The sequence below is a fragment of the Ambystoma mexicanum genome, chromosome 12 (assembly GCF_040938575.1).
Source record: "Ambystoma mexicanum isolate Mex_15411 chromosome 12, UKY_AmexF1_1, whole genome shotgun sequence".
Classification (NCBI taxonomy): Eukaryota; Metazoa; Chordata; class Amphibia; order Caudata; family Ambystomatidae; genus Ambystoma; species Ambystoma mexicanum.
In genome coordinates, this window is record NC_090936.1 from 1235934650 (window position 1) to 1235957922 (window position 23273).

A 23273-nucleotide genomic window follows, 5' to 3' on the forward strand; every position below is an offset into this window, starting at 1 on the left:
TCCCGGTAAGTCCCCATTCCGCCTACCCGGACCCGGACTCGAGTTTGGAGGCAGCCATGGTGCTGATAGCACCATGGCTGCCTCCAAACTCGGAATGAACCCCTCTGTCTTTAATAGACAGCCAATGGTTTTGTCTTCTGATCACAGATATGAGATCTCTGTTTGGGATATTTAGAGCCATTCTTAGTGCGTTGTTTTGTAGCGTTTGGATTTTATTTAATATGTACTTGTTAGTCCCCATATAGAGAGCATTACAATAGTCAAATCTTGAGAGTATGAGGGCATTGGCAAGGGTAATGTAACTATTTGGGGAGAGGTGGGGTCTGCAGGCCCTGATTAATTTGCCGGTGTATGCTGATGTGGACGCTAAATAGTTGACTTGTTTGCTCATGGTTAGTGTGGAGTCAAGGTAGAATCCAAGCATTTTTACTTCCTTTACAACCTTGATGGAGTTGCCATCATTGTTGAAGGAGCAATATTCGTTATTGAGTTTTTTCAGGTTGGCGGGGATGCCTAGTATTAAGAGTTCGGTCTTGTCGTCTTTCAGGCAGAGGTCGTGTGTGGCCATCCATGGCTGAATGAGGAGGTAGATTTTGTTCACAAGAGCCGTGTCAGTGATGTAATTGCCCGAAAGGGGGATGAGGATCTGGGTGTCATCTGCATAGTTAGTGTAGGTGACACCCAGATTGTCCAATTTGTCAAACAGTGGCTTCGTGAAGATATTGTACATGGTGGGTGAGACGCATGAGCCTTGAGGGACACCACACGTTACAGAGATGGGGAGAATACTCGCATAGTTCTATTATTGAGGAATGATTGAACCCATGCTACTCCGTCCTTAGAGAAGTGAGCTGCTGAGGCAAGGTGATTGCAGAGGACTTCGTGGTCCACCAAGTCAAAGGCAGCTGACAAGTCAAGGAGGAGCAGCATAGCAGTTTTCCCTTTGTCTGTGAGTGCCTCAATTTGTGTTTTTAAGTCAATCAGTGCAGTTTTGGTGCCGTGTTGCGGCCTGAATCCTGATTGGTGGGTGCCGAGGAGGTGATTAGTTTCCAGGTTTTGTTGTATCTGAATGTACGGTACTCTGTCAGGTATCTTCAGAAGGAAGGGAACCATCGTGATAGGCCTGTAATTAGTTGTAATGGCTGGATCAAAGGTTTGTTTTTTCTGCAAAGGTAGGACCAGGATTCTTTCAAGTTACTTGGGACAATATTGGTTGAAAAGGATGCATTGATGAGTTTAGTGATAAATGGTGACAGGTCTCTTACTGCATCTTTATTTAATTGTGCTGGGCAGTTGTCACCCTGGCATCTAGATGGCTTCAGGGAGGAGATCATTTTCTCCACTTCAAGGATGGAGACTTTTGAGAATTTAAATTGGTCTGGTGTATTGGTTAGTGTTTTGGTGGTTTGAGATTGAGCATCATGTTTGGTAAGAGAGGATTTCTTGTTTGTAATCTTTTCTTGAAGGAGTGCAATTTTATTGGCTAAAGCATTCTGAATGTTGGTGCACCAGGCTTTGTCTTTAGTTATATTATCAGCTGGTGGGATAGGTGCCCCCATTTCTCGTAGTATGATAAAGAGCTCTTTTGTGTTAGAGCTGGCTTTAGCAAACCTATCGTTATAGAGGTCTTTTTTGGTATTCATTATTTCTTTTTTATAATGGTCAGCCAATTTAGTCAAATTCATTTTATTTTCTACTGAAGGCGTGTGTCGCCAATGAGCTTCCAATTTTCTTTTTTTTGCCTAAGTTCTTTTTAACTGTGGGGTGAACCACACGTTTAGGTGTTCTTGTGGTTTACTTTTACGCAGTTTAAGAGGTACGATAGCGTTCAGTGCTGTGGACATAGTTGTATTGTAAGTGTCGACTAGTATGTAAGGGTCTGTGGATGAGGATAGAAGGCTTAATGAAGGCAGGATGAGTTTTAGGAGCCTGTCCATTGTGATATCTTTTTTGTTCCCGATAGGTTGAGGAGGAACTATAATAGTCATGTTTGTGTTGTGCGTTGGTGTTGTCCATGAGGACCTAGAAAGTCGAACCTCTGATTTATGGTCAGAAGGATCACAATGCTAGACAAACTGTCCTCAGTCCCAGCAAGTTCATGTGGAAGCTCCTGGCCTCCCAAAAGAAAGACCGCTCACGAAGCACTTCCTCATACTATTAGAGACACATCTGTTACCACGATGACAGATGGATGGCCATGGCTATCAGAATGGGCCAACCGAAAGAGGTTGCCTGTGGGGCCTACTAAGGCAGGTCCTTGTGGACATGTGTGGACAGGATAATGTATCTCTTAAACTGGGACCACTGGCTCCTCAGGGACCACTTCAGCATCCACAGTCTTGCTTCCAGGGCCAAGAAGATGTAGGAACGTCATGATCCCTAGCATTCTTAAGAAAACCCAAGCTGGTTGGAAGAGGGCTACTGAGTTCCTCCAAGGTCGCCTTTCCAATCTGAGTGGCAGGAGCCAGTAGTTGTGTTAAGAGAAGGCGTGCAGTCTGTTCCTCTACACCTAGGCACCACTGTCGCCATTACCTTGTTGAATACTATCGGGTGCACAGTGAAAGACATGCACTTTGTTCCTTTACACTTGGGCAGCCACCATCACAATTACTTTGTTGAATACTTTGGGGTTGGAGGGTTGTAGTGAGGCCGAATGGGAGCAATGCAAACTGGTAGTGCTTCCCACCACAAAATAAAGGTATTTCCTTTAATATTTGGGTGGATAAGGAAGGGAAAGCATGTGTCCTGTATATCTAAAGACACAAGCTTGTTGTGTAATTCCAGGGTTTGGAGGATCAGCGTCAGTGACCATCTTGAATCAGTCTTTTTGGATGACTTTTTTGAGGAGTCACATGTCTAATATGGGTCTGAGTCCTCCATCCTTCGTTGGTACCCTGAATGTAGTTGGAAAGGAGAAATTACTCATGGTAATGTTCTTTCCATGTATTATTCTCCCGCAGATTCATCATCAGATAGATGTCATCAAAATACGTTTATTCGGATAAAATCTATTAAAAATTGTACAGATTAAAATAGCAGCCACATTCCAACAATCAATTTTCTTTGCGATTAAATTAATTCCATCATAGTTAAAATTATACAATAGCTAAAACATTCCTATTCATACCATCAGCACCAGTACCCTGCCCACACAGCGTTTCCTGGCACCCAACGCCCTCCTCAGATACTGTAAAAGGGCCCAAGCAACAAAGACTGGCTCTGCCTGTAATAGAAAAGTTAGAGCCGGCCCACATCGAGTGAATTTCTCTCCACATCGAGGGAATTGTTTGCCTTACCAGTTCTGTATAATGCAGGCAGAGCAGTAATACAAGGTGCACAAGTTTTCAACAGCCAAGCCACAGCAAGGGCATTCTACATCCTGCCCACGGTCGTGCCATTTTGCTGTGTTGGCTCTAGTCACAGCCCAGCGATCTATGCTATAAATCAGATAAGGTTGTATGGAGTTCACCCTGGTCACCACCGCATGTTTGCTGTTTGAAGCCAGGGAAAGCCCCATAGGTTCCCGTCCCTCCTGAATCAGGGCACAGAAACTGCTCTCATAGACATTCCCCTCCCTCCGACTCAGCAGATTGCTTTGTTGGTAGAGACTGGGGGCATTAAGTTGGGTCACACGTAGGGAGATACACTTTCACCATGGTATCCTTGTCCAGAAATCACTGCACCTCAGGGCTTGAATAATTCCTTGTGTTACAGATGCTTTTGGGTTAGACAAAATGCTCAGCCCATCTAGCAAAGGAGCCTGATGCCATTCCTCTGTCAGATGTTTTGCCCCCAGTTCGGCATGCACTGCGAAGGTCAGAGCTGAGCACGGTAAACCCAATAGTTTATTAAGAAACGTATTTTCTAGGCTCTGTAGTGAGGAGGGATTTTAACAGGCCCCAAAGTGAGGCCTCATAGTTAGTTGCTGCCCTAGTTGTGCATTATACACTTTAATAGCCAAATGAAGTGGTTTACCTTGGCATATTTGCATAAAGTGATGTACCCCACCAGAGCCCACCAGCATCAGCCGCTCAGAAAACTTTTCAGCAGGGGGCATCATCGATCTGTCTTAACTCAGTGCTCAATTATCAGCTCTGGCCGTGACGTCGGGCGTAGTACATATACTGCGTCACTACGCCCCTGTACCTCAGTTCCCACTTTTTTTCCCACAAGCTCAGCCACTGCAGAAGAAAACTAGTGAGAAAAAGATAGCGAGATAGCCAACATAGGGTTCGAAAAAAACCTGCATATAATAGAAATTTCCTTTTACTTTTTTAGAAAAGAAGGCATGCATTTGTAACCAAGAAGAGGGCGAGAGATCCTGAAACCATTGTTAACACTTCCTCCTTAGGAGAAGGCACACACCTACTGCAGACGCTTTCATAGCGGGGATAGATGGGAGAGGTGATGAGGAATCTGCGGGAGAAGAATCCATAGAAAGATCATTACGGTGAGTAATTTCTCCTTCAATGGATCGCATTCCCCTGCAGATTCCTCATTAGATAGATTCCCAAAGCAGTACAATGAAGGTGGGATGAAAGCTTAACAGTAGCACATTCTGCAACACCGCCCTTCACAAGCGAGCATCAGCCACACGGGCGACGTCCAAACTGTAATGCTTCGTGAATTAATGAAGGGAAGACCAGGTTGTGGCCTGGCAGATGCCCCTGACCGGTACTCCTCTTTGCAGCACTGTAGAGGTAGAAACCCCTCTGGTGGAATGGGCCCTGATAATCCAACATGAGATTGTTTGCTTCGATACTGCCAAACCTTAGGGTCCAGCCGGTGAAAACGCTCCTCCTCCCCCTCAGAGGGGGGCAGAGGTGGATTAAACACCAGAAAATCGATTGCCTTGGAAAGATGGAATTCAGACACCACCTTAGTCAGGAACACAGGCCTCTCTTTAAGAGAAACCTTTCCACAGAAAAATGATGGACTGGGAAGCCACAGGAGACGTTGGTTGCCTTTAAAGCCATGCTCTCAGAGTAAAATATCTTTTTCGCTAGGGCATCTACTTTCTTGCCCTCCCTATTGGTTGGCAAATTAGATGTAGAAGTGGCGGACCTGGTGGACACTGTGGCCACCTGTACAACCAATCCTTCTGTTGTAGGGTGTGAGGAAAGAATTAGGGATCTCCACTTGCCAGCCTATATTTTTTGGTAAGGTCTGAGTTGACCGGAGGTATGGTGCAAGGACGCTTCGATAAGGTGGCAATGGGATCAGCGATCGCCACGTTGAAAGGCATGGCCCTTTCTGTGGCCGGACCCTGATCGATGATCTCCGTAAGATCATAGCCTTGGACTAGCTGGGCTGGAGTGTTAAACCCCAGGGTATCCACTGCCCTATCATTTAAGCCCTAAATTCTGCATTGGTATGGGCATAAGGATGAGCCAGTTGCATTTCAACATCCGGAGACCTGTCCAGTCTGCTGGCGTCGTGCAGTTCCTCAGCCAAGGCTATCAGGTCTGCCTGGTCGACAAAATAGTCGGTACCAACAGCTACCGAGTAAATGGGGTCGACATCGACTTGATCATTGTCATTGGTGTCGAAAATGTGTGCCATAGAGCTGAAATAGTCTGGCTTAGAATTCGGCACACGATACTATTCGACGGTGGTCGACGATCGATGGCTTAGCAATCGGCGTTGATGGTTTGATAGCTGGCACTGACAAGGCTATGGGGACCGATGGCGCGTTGACAATAATCAGTGTTAGCGATGCACGTGAGGGTCACGGGGTCAAAGGCTGTACAGTTTTGCTTGGCGCCAGCACAAAGGATCCGCCGACGCAGACGGCAGCAAAATTGGTTTTGCTTGGTGGCTGGAATCACTTGGCGCTGCTGGAGCTACTGGGGCTTAATGTATCAGGGGTTTGCCCGCACCCACAGCCGCCTTTCTGAACATCTCAAGCATCTGGGGCTTGAAATCCTCCCATTCCACTCTGGACGTCTGCTCTGCCGCCGACTTACCGCATTTAGAAGAAGAGTTTGATTTGTGCCGGTGTCGGTGGCGTCTCATCTTCTTGTGAGAGGAAAATGATGACAAGTGGCTCCGGGAATGGGACCGCTTCTTGGCCTTCTGTCGATGCTTATCCTCATTCTCCGGGGTATGCCCTTCCATTTTGACCTCCGAGGACCAAACGGTCGACTGCGCCGGTGACTTAGAGGGCGGTTGGCCTAAAGCAAGCTTGGTCGCACAATCCCGCAAAAACTTCGGGTTCATCTTGCCACAAGACAAGCAGCTCTCTGTGCCGTGACCCGTGCAGAGGTACGACATGCCCCACACTCTTGCACTTCTTCCTCTGCCCCCCTAAACACTTTTGCACTTATCTCCTTTTTCAAGCACTTGTATGGTAGGATTGTCACAAGGCCAATGTAACTGTCTCCTTGTTCTTGTTGTTGTTTTCTTATGATATCCCAAGCCCTCCCGCACCCCCTTATTGTCTTGTGGAGCCTGGAAACACTTGTGTATAGGCGCCATACAAATGTCCAATAAATAAATAAATATCATGCAAGTCGGTTACAGACTTTTTCGAGCCGCAGTCTGTGCAGCGCTTGTAACTCGAGACCCAGGGCGTGGACATGGTCGCTTGCGTGACTGAAAGGATTCGACAAATGTTGAGTGAAAGAAATTGGATGACCAAAAGATCGCAGTGTTCCTCACGAGCAGCATGCTTAGCACGCAGAGAAATTTAACTAAGGTACTGGATCGTAGTGACAAAGTATATGTACTGTGAAGGCATCATGAAGTAGACACATACAAAAGATTCTAAATTGGTTCTCAAAAGTTATATTAACTTAAAAGGTAGGATGAAGTAAGGCCTAACTTGCCCTATGCTTAGGTGGGATTTCCCCACCTAGAGGAAACTGAGGATAGTCTGTGTCAGGAAGTCCAAATGAAATGTCTGTCTGTGTCCAAAACCTATACTTGTCCTCACAACTAACTGTATTCAATGTGTAGAGATGTCAGCATCAAAAATGAATAGTGTTCAAAAGAAAGTTCAGAGCTTCTTCCAGTTCTTGTCTTGTAATCAGCTTCCCTTCCCCAAGTTCAGAACAGTTCACAATATCTTGCGGTTCCCTTCCCCAAGAGTTCAAATCTTCCAGCTTTCAAAACAACACAGTTCCTTGGGACACTTCCCAGCCCCTCTAATATCAATACTTTTCACCGGTTCACATAGGTAGTCCTGTTTCTTAACTTCAAACTCACATACAAGGTTCTTGTAAAACACAAGCTTCTTTAAGTATACTTTCGTTGGCTTTTCCATACAGGGGCCACATGGTCTTGGCGCAGTTGTTGGACCACACAGTCCACCCATAACAGGTCACGCAACCGATACCCATTTTTGACTGCTTCCATCAACAATTAGCCTCTGCTTCCATTTGACAATAATGCTTAGTCAATTCCTCTGTGTCACACTAGTCAGACACTGTACCATGACTTGGTTGGCCATTATGCACTTTGTTACACTTTTCTGTATTCCTCTGGCTCTTTCCAATACAGGTTTCCTCTTAACCTGAAATTCTTGGACCCCTTTTAGCTTTGGGCCAATACTTGGTTTCTCATGTCATACCCTTCTTGGTATTCTCTTGACTTTGCCAATACTTGTGTTCCATACAATACATTCCGTGGTATCTGTCTCATGCACAACTTTGCTTTTACTCCACTCACAAGTACTCAACTTGCTTTTTACTCTGTGCGGCATTCAAAAAGTGCTCACAATAAATTTCAGTTTGTTTAGTATTCAAAAGTACCGGTTTCGTCATTCAAAAGTACTTTCAATAACTTTCAGTTCATTTGATATTCAACAAGACTTTGTTACAGGTTACTGGAGAGCCCCGTTATGAATGTTTCTCTGGTTTGCAGTCACCGGTCGCACAAGGCAACTCCCTTCTGCTTGCTTTCCTTCGCGATGGCCACTCAACGATCCTCTGAGAGGTCCCAGTCATCATATCTCATCCTCTCAAGTTCCACACATGTAGATTGAAGGAGTCTTGCTTTGGGTTTAGTATCTGACCTTCTGAGATAGGAGATCCGGCAGTTGAGGCAACCAGAGAGAATGGTAGATGGCTAAGTCTAGGAGGCCCGAGTATCATGTTCTCCTCGCCCAGTCCAGGGCGGTCAAGATCAGGGTTGCCTGAAACCTCCTGAGAACCCATGGAATGACAGGAATCGGAGGGAAGGGATAGTGAAGGTCGAAGTCCTTTGCACTTACTGTTGGACTCTATGGCAAACAGATCCACTGTCGGGGTACGCCACTGAGCGAAGATCTCCTCGGGAACTTCCTGGCACACCTCCCACCTATGTGAGTCTGTGCTCTGCCTGCTACGAAGTGGTCAAAAGAAGCTGTACTGTCCTTTTGTGCGCCACCTTGAGGTGCATGGACTGACAGGATCTGTGCTCCTCTGCGTAGTGCCTATCAATCACTGACATTGCGGGGTGACAGGAAGAACAGGTTCTAAGAGGTTGGTTTAGGCATGTTAGATCAGAAAATGACTGCAATTGTCAAGTGACTGATCAAGTTTCTGAAGTGCTTAATTTGTAAATAAATAAATGTCAGGGCCCACTGCCATGTATGGGTGACAACTTGCAGCTACCCCCACCCACTGCCGCTCCCGACAGTGTCAATATATTTGAGGTTCCAGCTGCAACTCCCAATAGTTATCTGGACGGGATGTGTACATGACCCACGGCACATGTGCGACTATCAAATACCAATCAAAATAATATAACATATTAGGTGGCTATTGAAATGTGACACCAAACGTATAACTGATTATTTAAACACATCATCCTAATGATCAATGTCCTCAATAGGTGGCAAGTGTACCATGTTGACCGTCTAGCCACACAAAACAGAGGAAATGTGCTGTCTTCACTTGATAAAGTGATGGACCAATGCAGACAAAAGCCCTCATTATAAGTATTGCATTCCGGAAATAACGGTGCTGGTAGCAACGTACCATCACCGTTTCCAGGCTGCCATACTACAACAATGCAAGTAGAGGCCACGGGTCCCCCCGGCAGACCGGACCTGCCGGGTCTTCAAGCCCCTACCAGTATGGTTGTCTCTGGAGCACTGGCACCAATAGCAATTTCTATTTAAAATGTACTTGATAAAATTGCCACTATTTATATTGGAAGTCAACCTAATGGTCACATTCTCCTGATCATAGACCCACAATCTAGTTTCAAGCATCACTTTAAAGGCTGCAGCAATAGTTGAGAAAATAGTCCACACTAGGGAACCAAGAAGCCACTGCCCACCATTCAGGATTCTCTTGAATCAAAGCCTTGCAACACCCACCTGGGCCATCGGCTCTCGAACGTTTTTAAAGTCTTGATCAAATTAATCACTTATAGTAGTGAAGTGGCACCAACAACATGTACCCTAACTAGTGCAGCGTGTGGGCTTAACCAGGATGAGCTACCAGCTCTGCCTCCTTCCAGCTCATCATTATCCATGAAACTGAACAGCAAGCAGAGCCGCGCTGGTGTGGCTCACACTTTTGTTGTTTACGTGTGTCTCAGACTGACTGACTGCTAAAAAATAAAGCTGCCAAAATACCACCTCATAATTGAACTGAGGCTGAGAAAATAAGTGCCGGTGCCCAGAAATAAGTCCCGGGGCTTAGCCCAGGCAAACTGTGGAAAAAATGAAAATGGGGAAATGGTGCCGGCGGCTCAGAGTATATGGAGATGGCACCAAGGAGGGGTGATGATGCCAGCCTCGGAGATGCGTGGCACCACCTGGTGGCTAAGAACACTTTTGAGAGCACACCACACTCAAGGCATATTTCATGTGAAGACTGTGGGAGGAATGTATCCATCAGAAACAAATTGCTATTATAATCTTAATAGGCTTACACATAGCATTCATCCTCATATTTCCATCACTTGGTTCATTTTCCAAACGTTCCATATCTTTTCAAGAATGAGATTGTCATACCTGATTGGCTCCAGTCTGAGTGCACTCCCCGTCTAGACTACACCCACCATTGTTCACCGAGCAGGGGTTAAATTCTGAAAGAAAACAAAACAAAAATACCTTTCTGAAACTTAAAGGAGTACTGTGTTGTCTTAGGTACAGTGCAGAAAACTCTAATTATCTTCTTTTTTCAAGAGATGTCCTAGATTCTACTTGAAATATTCTGGTAAGGGGTTTGTAACGGCATGAGCACGGCACCAATGTGGCCTAAGAGTCACAATGGATATAGACAGCAGGTTAACAATTTCATCTGTTTTTAAATGCAAACATATTATGGTAAAATAATACAGACATGTATGTGTAGTATGGCAATGGATGGGTTCATATTGAACACCTGTGCCAGGTTACAAGTTATGGATAGCGAAGAGATTCAGAAAATGGCACCAACTTGTTCCCTTAAAAAAAAGTGTATTAGAAGTAGGCTAAAGTCGAAGCTAGCGTGGCCTACAGTGCAACTTTTAAACAGAGAGGAGTTTGCGAATAAATGGCTTTTCGACAACCTGGGCGCTGAGCTGGGGACGCCACTGGATGCTATAAGTAATAGGTATTAGGGGGACTTTAGTCAGTGTGTGTCTACTTGTGTCCTGGAAATACTCCCAGTTGTGTTGCATACTTTAATACTTTGTTGCATGGTTGACAAATTCCATGCCAAGACCAGAGGCGAGATTTATGCTTTACTTTCTTTTATTCCACTCCTCACAGCCTTTCAAACTTTTAAACTTAAAAAAAAAATGTTTTACACAAACAAACAAAATAAATGTCTATGGGACTACAAGTTCCCACAAGTACCTCACTTTTTGTAGTTCGATATCCTTCAATCTGCACCTATCAGCATTCAGGACCTCCTATGACCTACATCCTGCTTGGGTCCTTTCCTCTTTGTTTTTGCTGCTCACTCACAGATAAGTGGGATCAAGGTTCTCTGTTTGATGGTGTATGTTCTAATGTGAAATTAATAGTGAAATTAGTAGTAAACTGCTAATTGAGAGTTTCACTTCATGTTTCTTGGCAGCGTGAGCAGGCGCAGAGTAATGGAGCACATAACATTTTGCGGTGTCACGTTTGCTGGGTTATAGAGTACAGCTCCCACTGAGCGGGACCAGAACCGTGGGTGAACGCGTACAAACCAGACAGCCGGTCCTGCTCACACGGTAAAGCTGCTTTAGATTTGTGGCACAGGGAGCAAGTTTAAATGCCCCGCAGCAGGTGCTAGGACTGCGGCGGCGTACCCAGCGTCATTTCCGGCACTCGCATATATTTTAAACTAGTGTGGTTGCATATTGCTGGCGTTCCATTGCTGCGATACGCAGCACAAACAGTTCTACAATTACAATCATAGTAGATTACATTTGCCTATACGATCAGGCTTTTCCACGGGAAGTAGATTATTTACATTCCCTCTGTGCATGTTGACAATCAGGAAGGCGCAGTCTTCAGTGGCTGCAGACATACCACAGTAGCAAGTAGCTAAATACTTAGCAGAGTGTCCTGTGTTGCAGCAGATAACCATCAATGCAGCTTACTGAGTCCGAGCACGCGTTGGCACTGCAAGGAAGGCATGGTATCAAACAGTAAAACAGACACAAATGATCACAGTTCAAGGGTTTATTGAACTTCAATTGGGTTTGAAAAACGCCTATCTAATCCTAAATCTAAAGATGGGAGCAAGCTATGACCATCAAATAATAATAACGCAGTCCTAGTGGTATCTTGTCAAAATAAAAGGGGCCTATACTAATAAACCTATTGCCAATCCTTACCTCTAAAAACAAATATGTGGGAAACAATGTTATGCAAAAAGAAAAGTGTTCACGAAATGATATGTCAGGATATTCAAGGCGTTGGACTCCCTTGCCCACGTTTTCACACTTGAGCTTAGCACGGTCTCTGGCTTCTCTAGCACGAGGATGCAGTTCAAATCTCAGTATCAGGGCCTTCTATGTCAAAGTCTCTTATTTCAGAGGGCCTGATGTGACAAACAAACATCAAAAGTTATTTTCTCCTTAAGGTTCTCATGTCCAACTTCTTCTGTGATCTTCTATTCACCCCGGATCCGCCTCCTCCGGGCCCAGACCCACTTTAACACAAAGATGTCAACTGATCTCCCTCTGTCGGGATCGGGCCAAATCCATATACTTTTCCAAACTTTCTTTACTTTAACGCTATCAAAGACTTTCGAGTGTACACAGGATTTGAATTGACCCGTCGCTGGACCACTTCGATTCAACTTTATTCAATAGATCTCCCTCCCTCTAGCTCAGATCAACTTTATCTACTTTTCAGCTGGGTACCTTACAGGACCTTCAATAGCGCACTCAGGCGGTGCCGGACCACTCTGTCAAAGGTAATGCAATTTGCTTTAAAGTTCAATCACTCATCAGCAGTTTGGTACGATGTCCATTAATCGCAGTTTTCTTTTCCGTGCATTTTTTGCTGCAGATTTTTTACTGCAAAAACCCCTTGAAAAATATGGGGGGTGGTTTTGGGGTATTTGGGGACTAGATTCTAAATAGGTGGGAGACGGGGTTTGGGAGGTTTGTGGTGGTAAACCACCATCAAAGAACAAAACAAAATTAGACGAGTTTTTGCGGCAAAAAAATCTGCGGCAAAAAATTCAGCGAAATAAAAACGGGTGATGGAATGACATAGAACCAGCAGTTTAACTTAATTTGCATCTCTTATCACACGCGTTTTAACAATGTTCGTTCCAGCGCTCACCATACAATGTTGCTGCTTCCAACCTTGGCTTTAACACAAACCGGTCTCATATCGGTCTCCACCAACTCACCGGCTGTGTTGCTTTCACTGAAGCGGCTTCGTTCTTGAAGCCAAGGACAGTACCACAGTGGCTGGAGATTCTCCCGCCTTGATTACTGACGTGGGAGGGCCCCGGATACCTCTGACACACAATGCAGGATTCTTTACCTTGGTTTCCTGGTCTTACGCTTTCTCACAAGGTTTCATGGAAGCAACGGTTCCTTTTTCGAAAAGGTCAATGGAACTTCCCTCCTTGCAAAACCGTTCTGTTTCCCGTCCTTCTCCTCTTGTTAAACTGCAATCTTGGAACTGCTGTTTCCTCGTGTGCTTTGCCTCGCTCTGAGTCTGTTCTTGTGCTCTGCCTTTTATCCGTGTGGGGAAGTGTAGTGGAAGTCAGGTGTGAGTGATTGTCGACAATTGCCTGACCTTGCCTGACCATAGTATTGGGACATGTCAGGTACCCGGCACAGGTGTTAGTCTGTTTTCCCTTAGCACGGACTGTCAGTAAGAAATTGTTTGTGCTGTAAGGGGGGGGGGGTGTAGAGTTTCTAAATATCCTACCGGGTAGGATGGGGTAAAGATGTTACAGGGAAGGGGATATCGCGTCTCACCATCTGGTGTCCCACTCCCACTCCCCAAAGACCCCCACCCAGGTGATCCTCCAGCACTGGTCCACCCTCAGGAACTGGATCCCAAAGCGATGGCTGTGTCCTGGACACCTGGATGACAGATCCCCGGGGACCAGTGGGTGAGACACCTACTGGATTCTAACAGAACATACTATATTGTTTCCAGTTCGCAGTACACTGTCCCAGGCAGTCTGAGTAGACATCTTCAAAACAAATTCAGATTGGCTAAGTGACTCCATGGCATCTAGAAGCACCTCCCCGGAGTGGAGTGAAGAGGAATGGATGGAGGGTGTCCCAGTTGAAGACAGGGACCTGTCCCTGAGTTTTAAGAAAGTCCTGGGGGATTGCTTGGTAGTGGCTGTTTCCCAGCAGGTGAAGCCTCTTAAAGAGCACCAGGAAGCTTTTGAGTCCATGCTGGCCAGCAGAAGTGCTGGTGGGTAAGGAGAGCACAGGAAAAGAAGGGTGAAAAGCCCAGTAGAGGGTACATCTGACTGACACCCCTACACTGGGCTTGGCCAAGTGGGGTGTAAGAAGTCTCGGAAGAGGCCGCCCGTTCTCCGCCCCCAGCCCCCGAGCAGGAAGGAAGGGGATGACAATGAACCCCATGAAATGGTTGACGCCCGATGGAGAGGAGGACGATGATGAGGAAGAAGGGTTCATAGAGGCTCCACAGGAGCCTATATCATCTAAGAAGTCTTCACTGATAGAGGAGGACGACACAGTCTATATGTTTAACCCGGAGGCCATCAGGCACCCCAAATCTACTGACTGGGTGCCATCACCCAATGTGGCCCTGTACATGGCACAGCGCATACGCGAGCTGCTGGATTGGGAGGTTCGCATCCACATCAGAGCAGAATGCCCTAGGCCAGACTTGCCAGGCAAAGTTACAGACACTGCCGAACTGGACCCAGAAATGGTGACCAGAGATATCCGAAAAGGTGTGGATCATGCCTCGAGGGGCTGCCAAGACAAGGTTTTGGACCTGACAGGAACTTTGGCAAAGATAATGGGCCTGACAGAGAGGGCCAAAAATATGGGAGAGCCCATAGACGCGCAGACTTGGTACATCGCACAGTTTGTATGTTAGGAAAGGCCAACTATGCGCTTTCTTCAGACAGAAGAAGGGGTCTCCTGCTAAAGATAGACAGCAAGCACAGAGACCTGGCCTCTTAAGAGGCAAGCAAGGGAGCAAAAGGCATGTTGTTTGGAGATGCTTTCGTGAAGGAAATGTCGCAATTTGTCAGAATTTATACAGCCCTGGAAAAAGCCCAAACCTCAATAAGAAAACTCTTCCCAGGGTGAGTTTTTGCAGGGACCGGCCGACATATTGACCGATCGACCTGACGCTTCAGTATGCAAAGAAGGCTGCAAGGTGCATGGGCACAGTTACTGGGAAGGAAGACAACACAGCGCCTTCTTCCCGACTAGGTCCCGACACGGCATAGGGCGTAGAGGGAGAGGCGTCTATAGAAATCAGTGCCTCATGCAGTAAGTGCACAGAGTGCAGTCCTTTCAGCAGTAGGGCAGGACACAGATGTTTTTGTGCAAATGGTGAGAATTATCGAACGAGGCCTGGGTGTTACAGGCAGTCACAGGCCTGTGTCTAGAATTCGTAGATATACCTGCGCAGAGGGCAGAGCCGCGGCCGATTCAGATGGCGCAAGAGGACATGGCTTTAGTGCAAACAGAGTTGCGCAACCTAGCAAGCAAGGGGGCAATAGAGCGCAGAGCACTGGGAAAGCCGGATTTCTACAGCGATATGTTTCTGATGCACAATAAAGCGAAAGCAAGACCTGTGATCAACCTGAAGGAGTTGAACGGTTGGCTGATTTACAGGAATTTCAAGATGGAGGGGATTCATCTCAGACGAGATCTCCTCCACCAGGGAGATTGGCTAGCAAGGTTGGATCTCAAGGACACCTACCTTACCATTCCCATGGTGTCGGAACACCGGAAGTTCCTTTGTTTCCGCCGGAACGGGGAGAGCTGGCAATTCAAGTGTCTCCCTTTCAGTTTGGCCTCTGTGCCATGGGTGTTTACGAAGATAATGAGGTCAGTGACAGCAGTCATCAGAGAGTGAGGGATCAGAATTATCATCTACCTCGACGATATTCTCATCCTGGCACATGACAGCATAGTACTGCAAGAGCAGGTGTGCTGGATTTGCGCTCTGATCACCTAGCTCGGGTTTCTAATAAACATGGAGAAATCAGAGATCAAAACCAGGCAAAAGATGGAGTTCCTAGGTTTCGTAACAGACACAGGAATTCTACCCTCAAGTTGCCCATGTAAAAACTGAAGGCCACCAAGACAGAACTGACAGAGTGACCCGCCTGGCAAATTGCAGCTACCTGGGCTTCATTAGACAACGAGGCAGCAACCTTGACTCCAAGATCGCAGACATTAGTGACCAGAGAAGGAAGGGGGCCCAAAACTGGGTGCCAGAATGCAGATGTCCACAACGTGGCAGCAGAAGGGGGGCCAACCACAAGTACCTCCATCTTGTCCCCATTCAAATTGAGCCAGTTATCACTTATCCAACATCCCAAGTACTCCAAGCAACCCCTAAACTGATTGGCAGTATCCGGCTGAGCAAGAGAGATTGTGCTCGATCGTCCAGAAAAGATTTAAACCAGGCCAGAAACTGGCCAGAGAGGTCTGCCAACGACATTGGACTGAACAGGATGGAACCGGTGCAACAATATCAAGGCACTCAGGATGCCCTGATGAACAAGCTGAACCAAGTCATCCCTCAGTGAGATAGGAATACTCTCAGTGCCCCAACCAGGGGGAAAGCCGGATTGGAAAGGGTTGAATTACCCTAAAGTCTCAAGAAATGCAGAGATAAATGGTGAAATAAGTGACATAGGGGAGCAAAGATATGGGATGATAGCTGGAACCACAGCATCTAAAAATGGTTTTTACAGAAGGTGGACCACTAAAGCATCTTTAAGCTCACTAGGGATAACGCCTGTTCATCATGAATGGTTGCTAGCCTGAGTTAGCTTGGAAGCAATGTCAAGGACAATATCCTTAATGACATCGGTGGATGGAATCAAGTAGTAAAGCTGACTCTATCCTAGTCCCGGCTGAAATAATATCCCCCACCGCAAATTGAGGGAAGCAGGACCATGAGTGAGTCTGTGCAACCGGCAAGTTGTCCACACATTTCCTGGTTTGTAAACCAGAAGAGACAATTTTCCCCTGTATATCACTAATTTGTTTAACAAAAAAAGTGGAGAGTGAGTCACCCAAAGATGGGGTCGGAGTAACCAGTGATTTTCCAGATGACCCAGATGAGAGTGAGCGAACTATATTAAAAAGCTCTTTAGGCTGATGAATAGCTCCTAGCTATCCTAATAGCAGAATGATACGCCTTAGTGGCCTGGCAAAAAAAGTAGTCCCCCCCCCCAAGAATATGTATTCCGCCATAGTCTTCTGGCTTGTCTACGCTTCAATCAAAGCAGTTTCAAAGCCTCAGCAAACCTTGGTTCAGAGGGACAAGTCCACTGTTTACAGCAAGTAAGTGGGGCTAAGCTATCAGGGACATTAGAAAAAGCTGATTCAAGGACTGATAAATCAATATATTGCAAAGGTGTACATAAAGAATCAATTGCATTGGCCCCGTCAGAATCTTTAATATTCAGCCATTTGTTCATTTTTTCCAAACTTCTAATACTAGAACTAATCTTCATAGGAAAAGAGATGATAAAATGGTCAGTCCAGTTAACCTGAAAGTCGGAGACCAAGGTGATGTGGTCGGCTGAGAAAATCATAACAAGGGTATTACCTAACGTATGTGTGGATTCATTTATCAATTGCCCCAGTCCATATCAGCCGTAGGTGGCAAAAAATTAGAGACAGATTGGGTGTCTGACACCAACAACCAATAGGTTGAAGTATCTGATATTCAGATCAGCAACAAAGGAAGCATCATAGGACGGGGGCGGTAGACAACGGAAACATGGTCAGTTAGAGAGGCCGAAAAAAAAGTGGAACTAGTAGAGCTACCATTTTTATTGTGTGACTAAGCGGTAAGATAGAAGCAGGTAATGATCTGTTGTATACTAATGCAATCCCTCCACCAGGATCTGCTGCATGATCACAACAGAGTATGTTATAGTGTCTGGCAGTGCTTGAACTACCAAAGGTCCAGAGAACTCCCAAAGCCAAGTCTCAGTAATACAGACAGACTCATGCCTACGGGATGTTCCTCCCATGGATTCCTTGTCTTAGATATATATTCTCCTGCTTTGCAGCTCCCGGAAACGGAAACTTTGTCTTCAATGCCCATCGAGTCATCCTCTTCATGACCGGATGTGACGCTGATGCAGGTACAAATAGTGCACCCAGCGCCCCGTGACCTCAGTTGTCGATTTTTCCCCATTGCACAGCCGCGTTGCATTAGGGATCTGAGACAAAAATGATTAGCGTTAAAGGCGGGCCCTCGTATAATTGCATTACAGAGCTCCATAACTGCAGGGTAGGCTCGGAGGGCAATGAGGATTCTGTAGAAGAAAGATTCAGTAGGAAGAACATAACCCGGGTAGGTAATTTGTTCTTCTAATGGATTGTGTCTTCCCAAGGATCCCTTTCTGAAAATAACCTGCACGCCTCTTCATTCGAACACTACAAACCCCATAATCCCGGTTCTTTTGTTGACAAATATTTTTAGAAATATTCAGACGATTTCCTCCGAAAATATGGAACTCACTACATTTCCCAGAATCCCCTTCATTCACTCTGTCCTTCAAATAACGTGAAGAAGGGGAATCAACAAGGAGGAATAAGGATTACCCATAGGAATCCCTGGACATTAACTCTTATGGACGACCGCCGTGTTGTACCGCTGACAAGGACAGGCAGGGTCAGGCATTCCCTTCCAACCATGGACACCGGAATCCAATCACTACTCCCAGGAAGTATAAAAGGCAGAGCAGGAGAGCATATTTTATTTTATTTTGTATTTATTTTTATTTATTGTATTTGTTACACGCCCAAACCCAGGGGTATCACAGCGTTGATTACCTAGAAGCTTCACTTGTTACAGACATAGATAAGGTTGCATACATATATTCAGTTGTAGTGAGTTAAAACAATGACGGGGTGGTTACCGCCTTAGTCGCATGTGTCAAGAGCCAAGTTTTAATCAGTGATTTAAATCACTCGTACGAATGCTCATTTCTAATGTGTGGCGGTAAGGTGTGTTAGGGAGAATTCTCGGTAAAGGCTAATTTCCCAAACCTAGTGAGTCCCCCAGCAGCTTTGCTGGATTTTTTGGGGTTTATTTTTTTCTCTTGCTAAGAGTGAGACTCTTTTCCTCCCACTCTTGGACATGATTTGAGGTGTTCCTTTGACTTTGTATGTGTTTTATGGCCTTTACCCCATAGCGCTTCATGTGTTTTTGGAATGTGGGTTACACAGCACCCTCCGTGCCGTAACCCAGGGGTGTCGTAGCGACCCCCAAACATAGACTCCATACCCTGGGACTGACTACTGTCTCCCAGGGCAGGTAAAGTCACCATTGGCTTTACTAGTCTCAAATTGTGAACAGAACCAGTACAAACCATCCTATTGTGGACATACTGGTCGGGGCAATTCGATTGCCCCGGGGTCTGTTGTTCCGAGGGGGCACTGTCCAGTCCCCCCAGACCGAGTTTTGGCTGGTGGCAGTGGATACTACTTTTTATATTCGACCGCAAATATATTCCTATGGGATTTTCCCATTGTTCGAGGAAAATAGCCTCGAACATACCGCCGGTTTATTAAATTAATACAAATTCATCGGTTGGTATTTTTTGCCGAAACTTGGTTCCAAAATGGCATTTGTGTTCGCTTCTGTGACTCCAACCCAAGTCGAGCCCTTTGTTCCACTTTTTGGCGGGCCTCTGCACAGAAGCCTCCAAAAGTGGTGCCACTCTGTCTGGGTACGACAGGGGGTGTGGGAGGGGGTTTAGGCACCCTGGACTGAGTTGCCTCGGCAACTCAAGTCGCACTCTTGTGTGATTGGCCCAAGTGGTGAGCCGCCCGGCTCACCACTTAGCATGTTTGAGTGACAGCTAGGCTGAATGAATGGGGGTTTTCTGCATAAAAGCAGGGCTTTGGGGACTGGAACTTCAGAAGTCGCTACAGGACCTAAAGAATCCGAGGAAGGAGAAGCCGAGCCGACCTGCAATGACGACACCACCGGTGGAGCCCTGCTGAACCGTCTCACCACTTTTCCCGATGACAGAGGAGATCTCCAGTCCGGAGAGTCTTCTTCCTTTGACTGGTGGGGATAACCAGTTTGCCCATCTTTTCGCCTTCCTGGACCATCTCATGGCCGCCTTGCCCCTGCCAAGCACCCCGGCAACCGGAATACCACTGTTTACCACAACCGCGAAGAAAAGGGTGGTACCTTGTAACCGGGAAACTCTGCGGCTGGTTTCTTCCCTGGCAGCGCAACGACCTTCAGCTTTCCTCCACGTCGAGACCTCCTCTTCCTCTGGACGAAACACCAACTTGCACCCACTGCCAGGAACAACTGCCCCTGCTGGAGTGTTCTTCCCACTTTCAGAAGCCAGGGAAGCCAGGCGGGACACACTTACTGTGTCCCGCCTGGCTTCCCTTGCGACAGATCGTTCGGGGTGACAGTAAATCCTTGACTTTCTAACCTGGGTTAGCCTGGGACCTGTTAACTAACTTTTCCTGACTTGATCTCAATCTTTTTGTGAACTATTTACAAAGACTCTTTGGGCATAACCCCGCTGTGTGATCCTGGACACATTTCGCTTGCTCTCTCTAAGAGTGGGCCTGGCATTTGAACTTCCTTGCTCTCCAGTAGACTCTGACTAACCTGCCTCACTGTGGTTCTTTGAAATGTATTGAAATGTGTGTGCTTTCATAACTCTGCCTTTTTCCCTCCCTTTTTAATAACTTATTAGAGTGCCATCTTATGTTAAGCGCTCACCACTGTCTGAAAATAAGTGATGTTTCTCATCAAGACTTGTCTAATAAGTAATCAGGGTTGTATATATATAATAGTGACTGTGTGTTGAATTTATTCTCCTCTCTTTGTGCTAGTGTAATTTACAAGTGTGTCTTTAAATAAATAATTATATACTTTTACACCAAAGCTCTGGTCTGTGTTTGCTTGTGCTACTGTATCTCTGTACCTATTGTGTCTACCCTATATACTGCCTAACTCATCTTGAGAGAAGTCTGACTGCTCAGGCACAGCTACCAGGTAAATCTGGGTGGTACAGACTGCTATCAATTGGGTTTACTGCCAACCACCTGTAGTCCTAAATCTTTTGCAGTGGTCCCTAAGGGAACTGCACAGGTTTCTGCCTAACAAGGTGTTCCAGATTGTAGGCACGGCTACTGGGAAGCTAGATCCTCCCGCTCTTTTGTTCTTATAGCGGGGGACATTTAGCTGTAAGCTGGTACATTATCTAAGGGATCGTACTGAAACCTTTTGGTTTATGCTGTTGTTCAGGTGGTGGGGGGGCATCGTTACAGATACATTTGTGTGCAGTAATCAGGGTCTTGAAGAGGATTCTCGCTTTGACAGGGAGCCAATGCACTTCTCTTCTAATATGGGAGATATGCTCATTCCGTTTTAATCCAAAGGCAGCACGCAGGGCTTTGTTCTGGAGTAGTTGCAGTTTTGCAATATTTGTTGTCGTGTTGCCCAGTAGAAGGATGTTTACAGAAGTCTAGATTTGAGAGGATTAGGGCTTGTGTTAGAGTAAGGCAGTTCTGAGGTGTGAGGAATTGACAGCTGAGTGAGATAAGTTTTGTGGTATAGGCGGTGGACGATGATAGAGCGTTGATGTGTTTAGTCATGGAGAGATTGGCATCTAGGTGGACACCAGTGTTTTTACATGTTTCAGGACTGGGATGTATGTACTGTCAATATTTATAGCTGAGTATCTATCATCTAGAGAATTTAGGCAGGCAGGGGAGCCTACAATGAGGATATCTGTTTTCTCATTGTTCAGGAATAGGCTGTGGGTGGCCATCCAATTTTGGATGATTGCGCAAATCTTATTGATCATGGCAGTATCTTGTTTAGGGTTCCCCCTGTTGGGAGACAATATCTGGGTGTCATTTGCAAAATGTGTGTAGATGACGCCCATAGCGTTAAGTGCTGCAAATAGAAGTTTGGTGTATGTGTTGTATAGTGTAGGTGATAGGCACAACCCTTGAGGGACGCCTACGGAACTGAGATGGGGTCAGCCGCCTCGTCGCCGATAAAGACTCTAGAGGTGCATCCTGATAGGAACGATTTGATCCGTAGGATGGCTTCTGGGGAAAAGTGGAAGTTTTCGGCCAGTGCAAGGCACAGCTTGTCATGATCTACCAGATCAAATGCAGCAGATAGGTCGAGTAGAAGAGAAATGCCTATGTTACCCGAGTCTCGGATGTTGTCCATCTGGATTTTTAGATCCAGTAGTGCTTTTTCGGTACTATGTTTGGGGTGGAAACCTGATTATCTAGCTCCTAGCAGGTTACTCTCCAGATATTGTTGGATTTGTGTGTAGGCTACTCGGTCAATTATTATTTAGTAGGAAAGGGACTGTGCTGATGGGGCGTTAGTTAGTGGGGATGGTCGGATCAAGGGCAGGCTTCTTGAATAGTGGGGTTACCCACGCCGATTTGATACAAGACGGGACTGAATTGGAGGTAAAGGAAGCATTAACAAAATCAATGATAATAGGCACTAGGGCTGGTGCACAGAGTTTGACCAATTGAGCAGGGAAGCTTTCACCTTTGCAATTGGAAGGTTTAAGGGTGGTGATGGTGGCAGGACCTAGTCTTGGGATACTTTACTGAATTTGAATTGGTACGCAGTAGTATCAGGGTTGGCATTCGGTAGGTGTGATGGCATACTTTTGACAGCTAGGAGTTTTTTCTTGTTCATTATTTTCTCTTGTAGGGTGGAGATTTTGTGTGCCAGTGCATTTTGAATGGTGTTACACAGGCTTTATCTGTGTGGATCAATGCTACTATAGGAATGGGTGATTCTTTTTTTTTTAAATTTTATTTTTCGCTGACGGTTACAGCAATTCATATCAAGTACACAGCATTACATACATAGCAATAACAACAATGCATACATAGTAGTTATTCAGCATATTTAATTGATTGACCTCAGACCCATCTTCTGTCAGTGGGCGCCCCGTGTTTGTCCGTTAGGTAGTGGTGGAATGGAGCCCATATGTACTTTGGTCTATTCGTGGGCCCGATATATGATATAAATCTTTCTTCAGAGTCATTTATATTCATCAAGTCCTTTATCCAAGCTTGGATCGTGGGTGCCTTTTGCGATTTCCAGTTTCTAAGTATATTTCGCTTGGCTACCACGCCAGCCACAGTGAACATCCGCCGTGCCTTTATGGGTATTTTCCATATATCCCCCAGGAGGTACTTATGTGGAGTGGGGGGAATGTGGGTATCAAGGATGTTGCTAATCGCAGTGGCCACCTCCCTCCAATATTGGGGTATAGCAGGGCAGTAACAGTACATGTGAATGGAGTTGGCATCTGGGGTACTACATTTGGGACAGAATGCAGGTTTATACTGATCGAATTTCGCAATCTTCTTGGGAGTGAGGTGGAGATGATTAAGCATGTTGAACTGGACTAATCAGAGATTCGCGTTGAGGGAGATTGCTTTTGTGAGCTGGCAGTATCTTGCCCATTGCGTGTCTTCCATTACTATGTTTAGGTCCCTTTCCCAGTTTGTCTTCATCGTGTTTTTGAATGGGGTGTGGGCTTGCGTCGCTCTATATAACTTAGATATGCCACCCTCAAACCCTACCTGGGTTATGGTGGTTAGTATGAATGGATGTGGGGTTCGGCACGTTAGGGAATGAGAACCATTTATGCCTAGAGGCTGCGTTTAGCCGGTGGTAT

The 23273-nt window shown here is 46.0% G+C and overlaps 1 protein-coding gene across 1 annotated transcript in view; it reads right to left on the reverse strand.

The window, feature by feature from the left end:
• Positions 1-23273, reverse strand: part of STAB2 (stabilin 2) — a 1783079-nt gene that overhangs the window by 825770 nt on the left and 934036 nt on the right. Inside the window, exon 43 of the mRNA XM_069629923.1 lies at positions 9947-10020. Coding sequence (XP_069486024.1) covers positions 9947-10020 — 74 coding nt within the window. The remainder of the gene's footprint in view (positions 1-9946; positions 10021-23273) is intronic.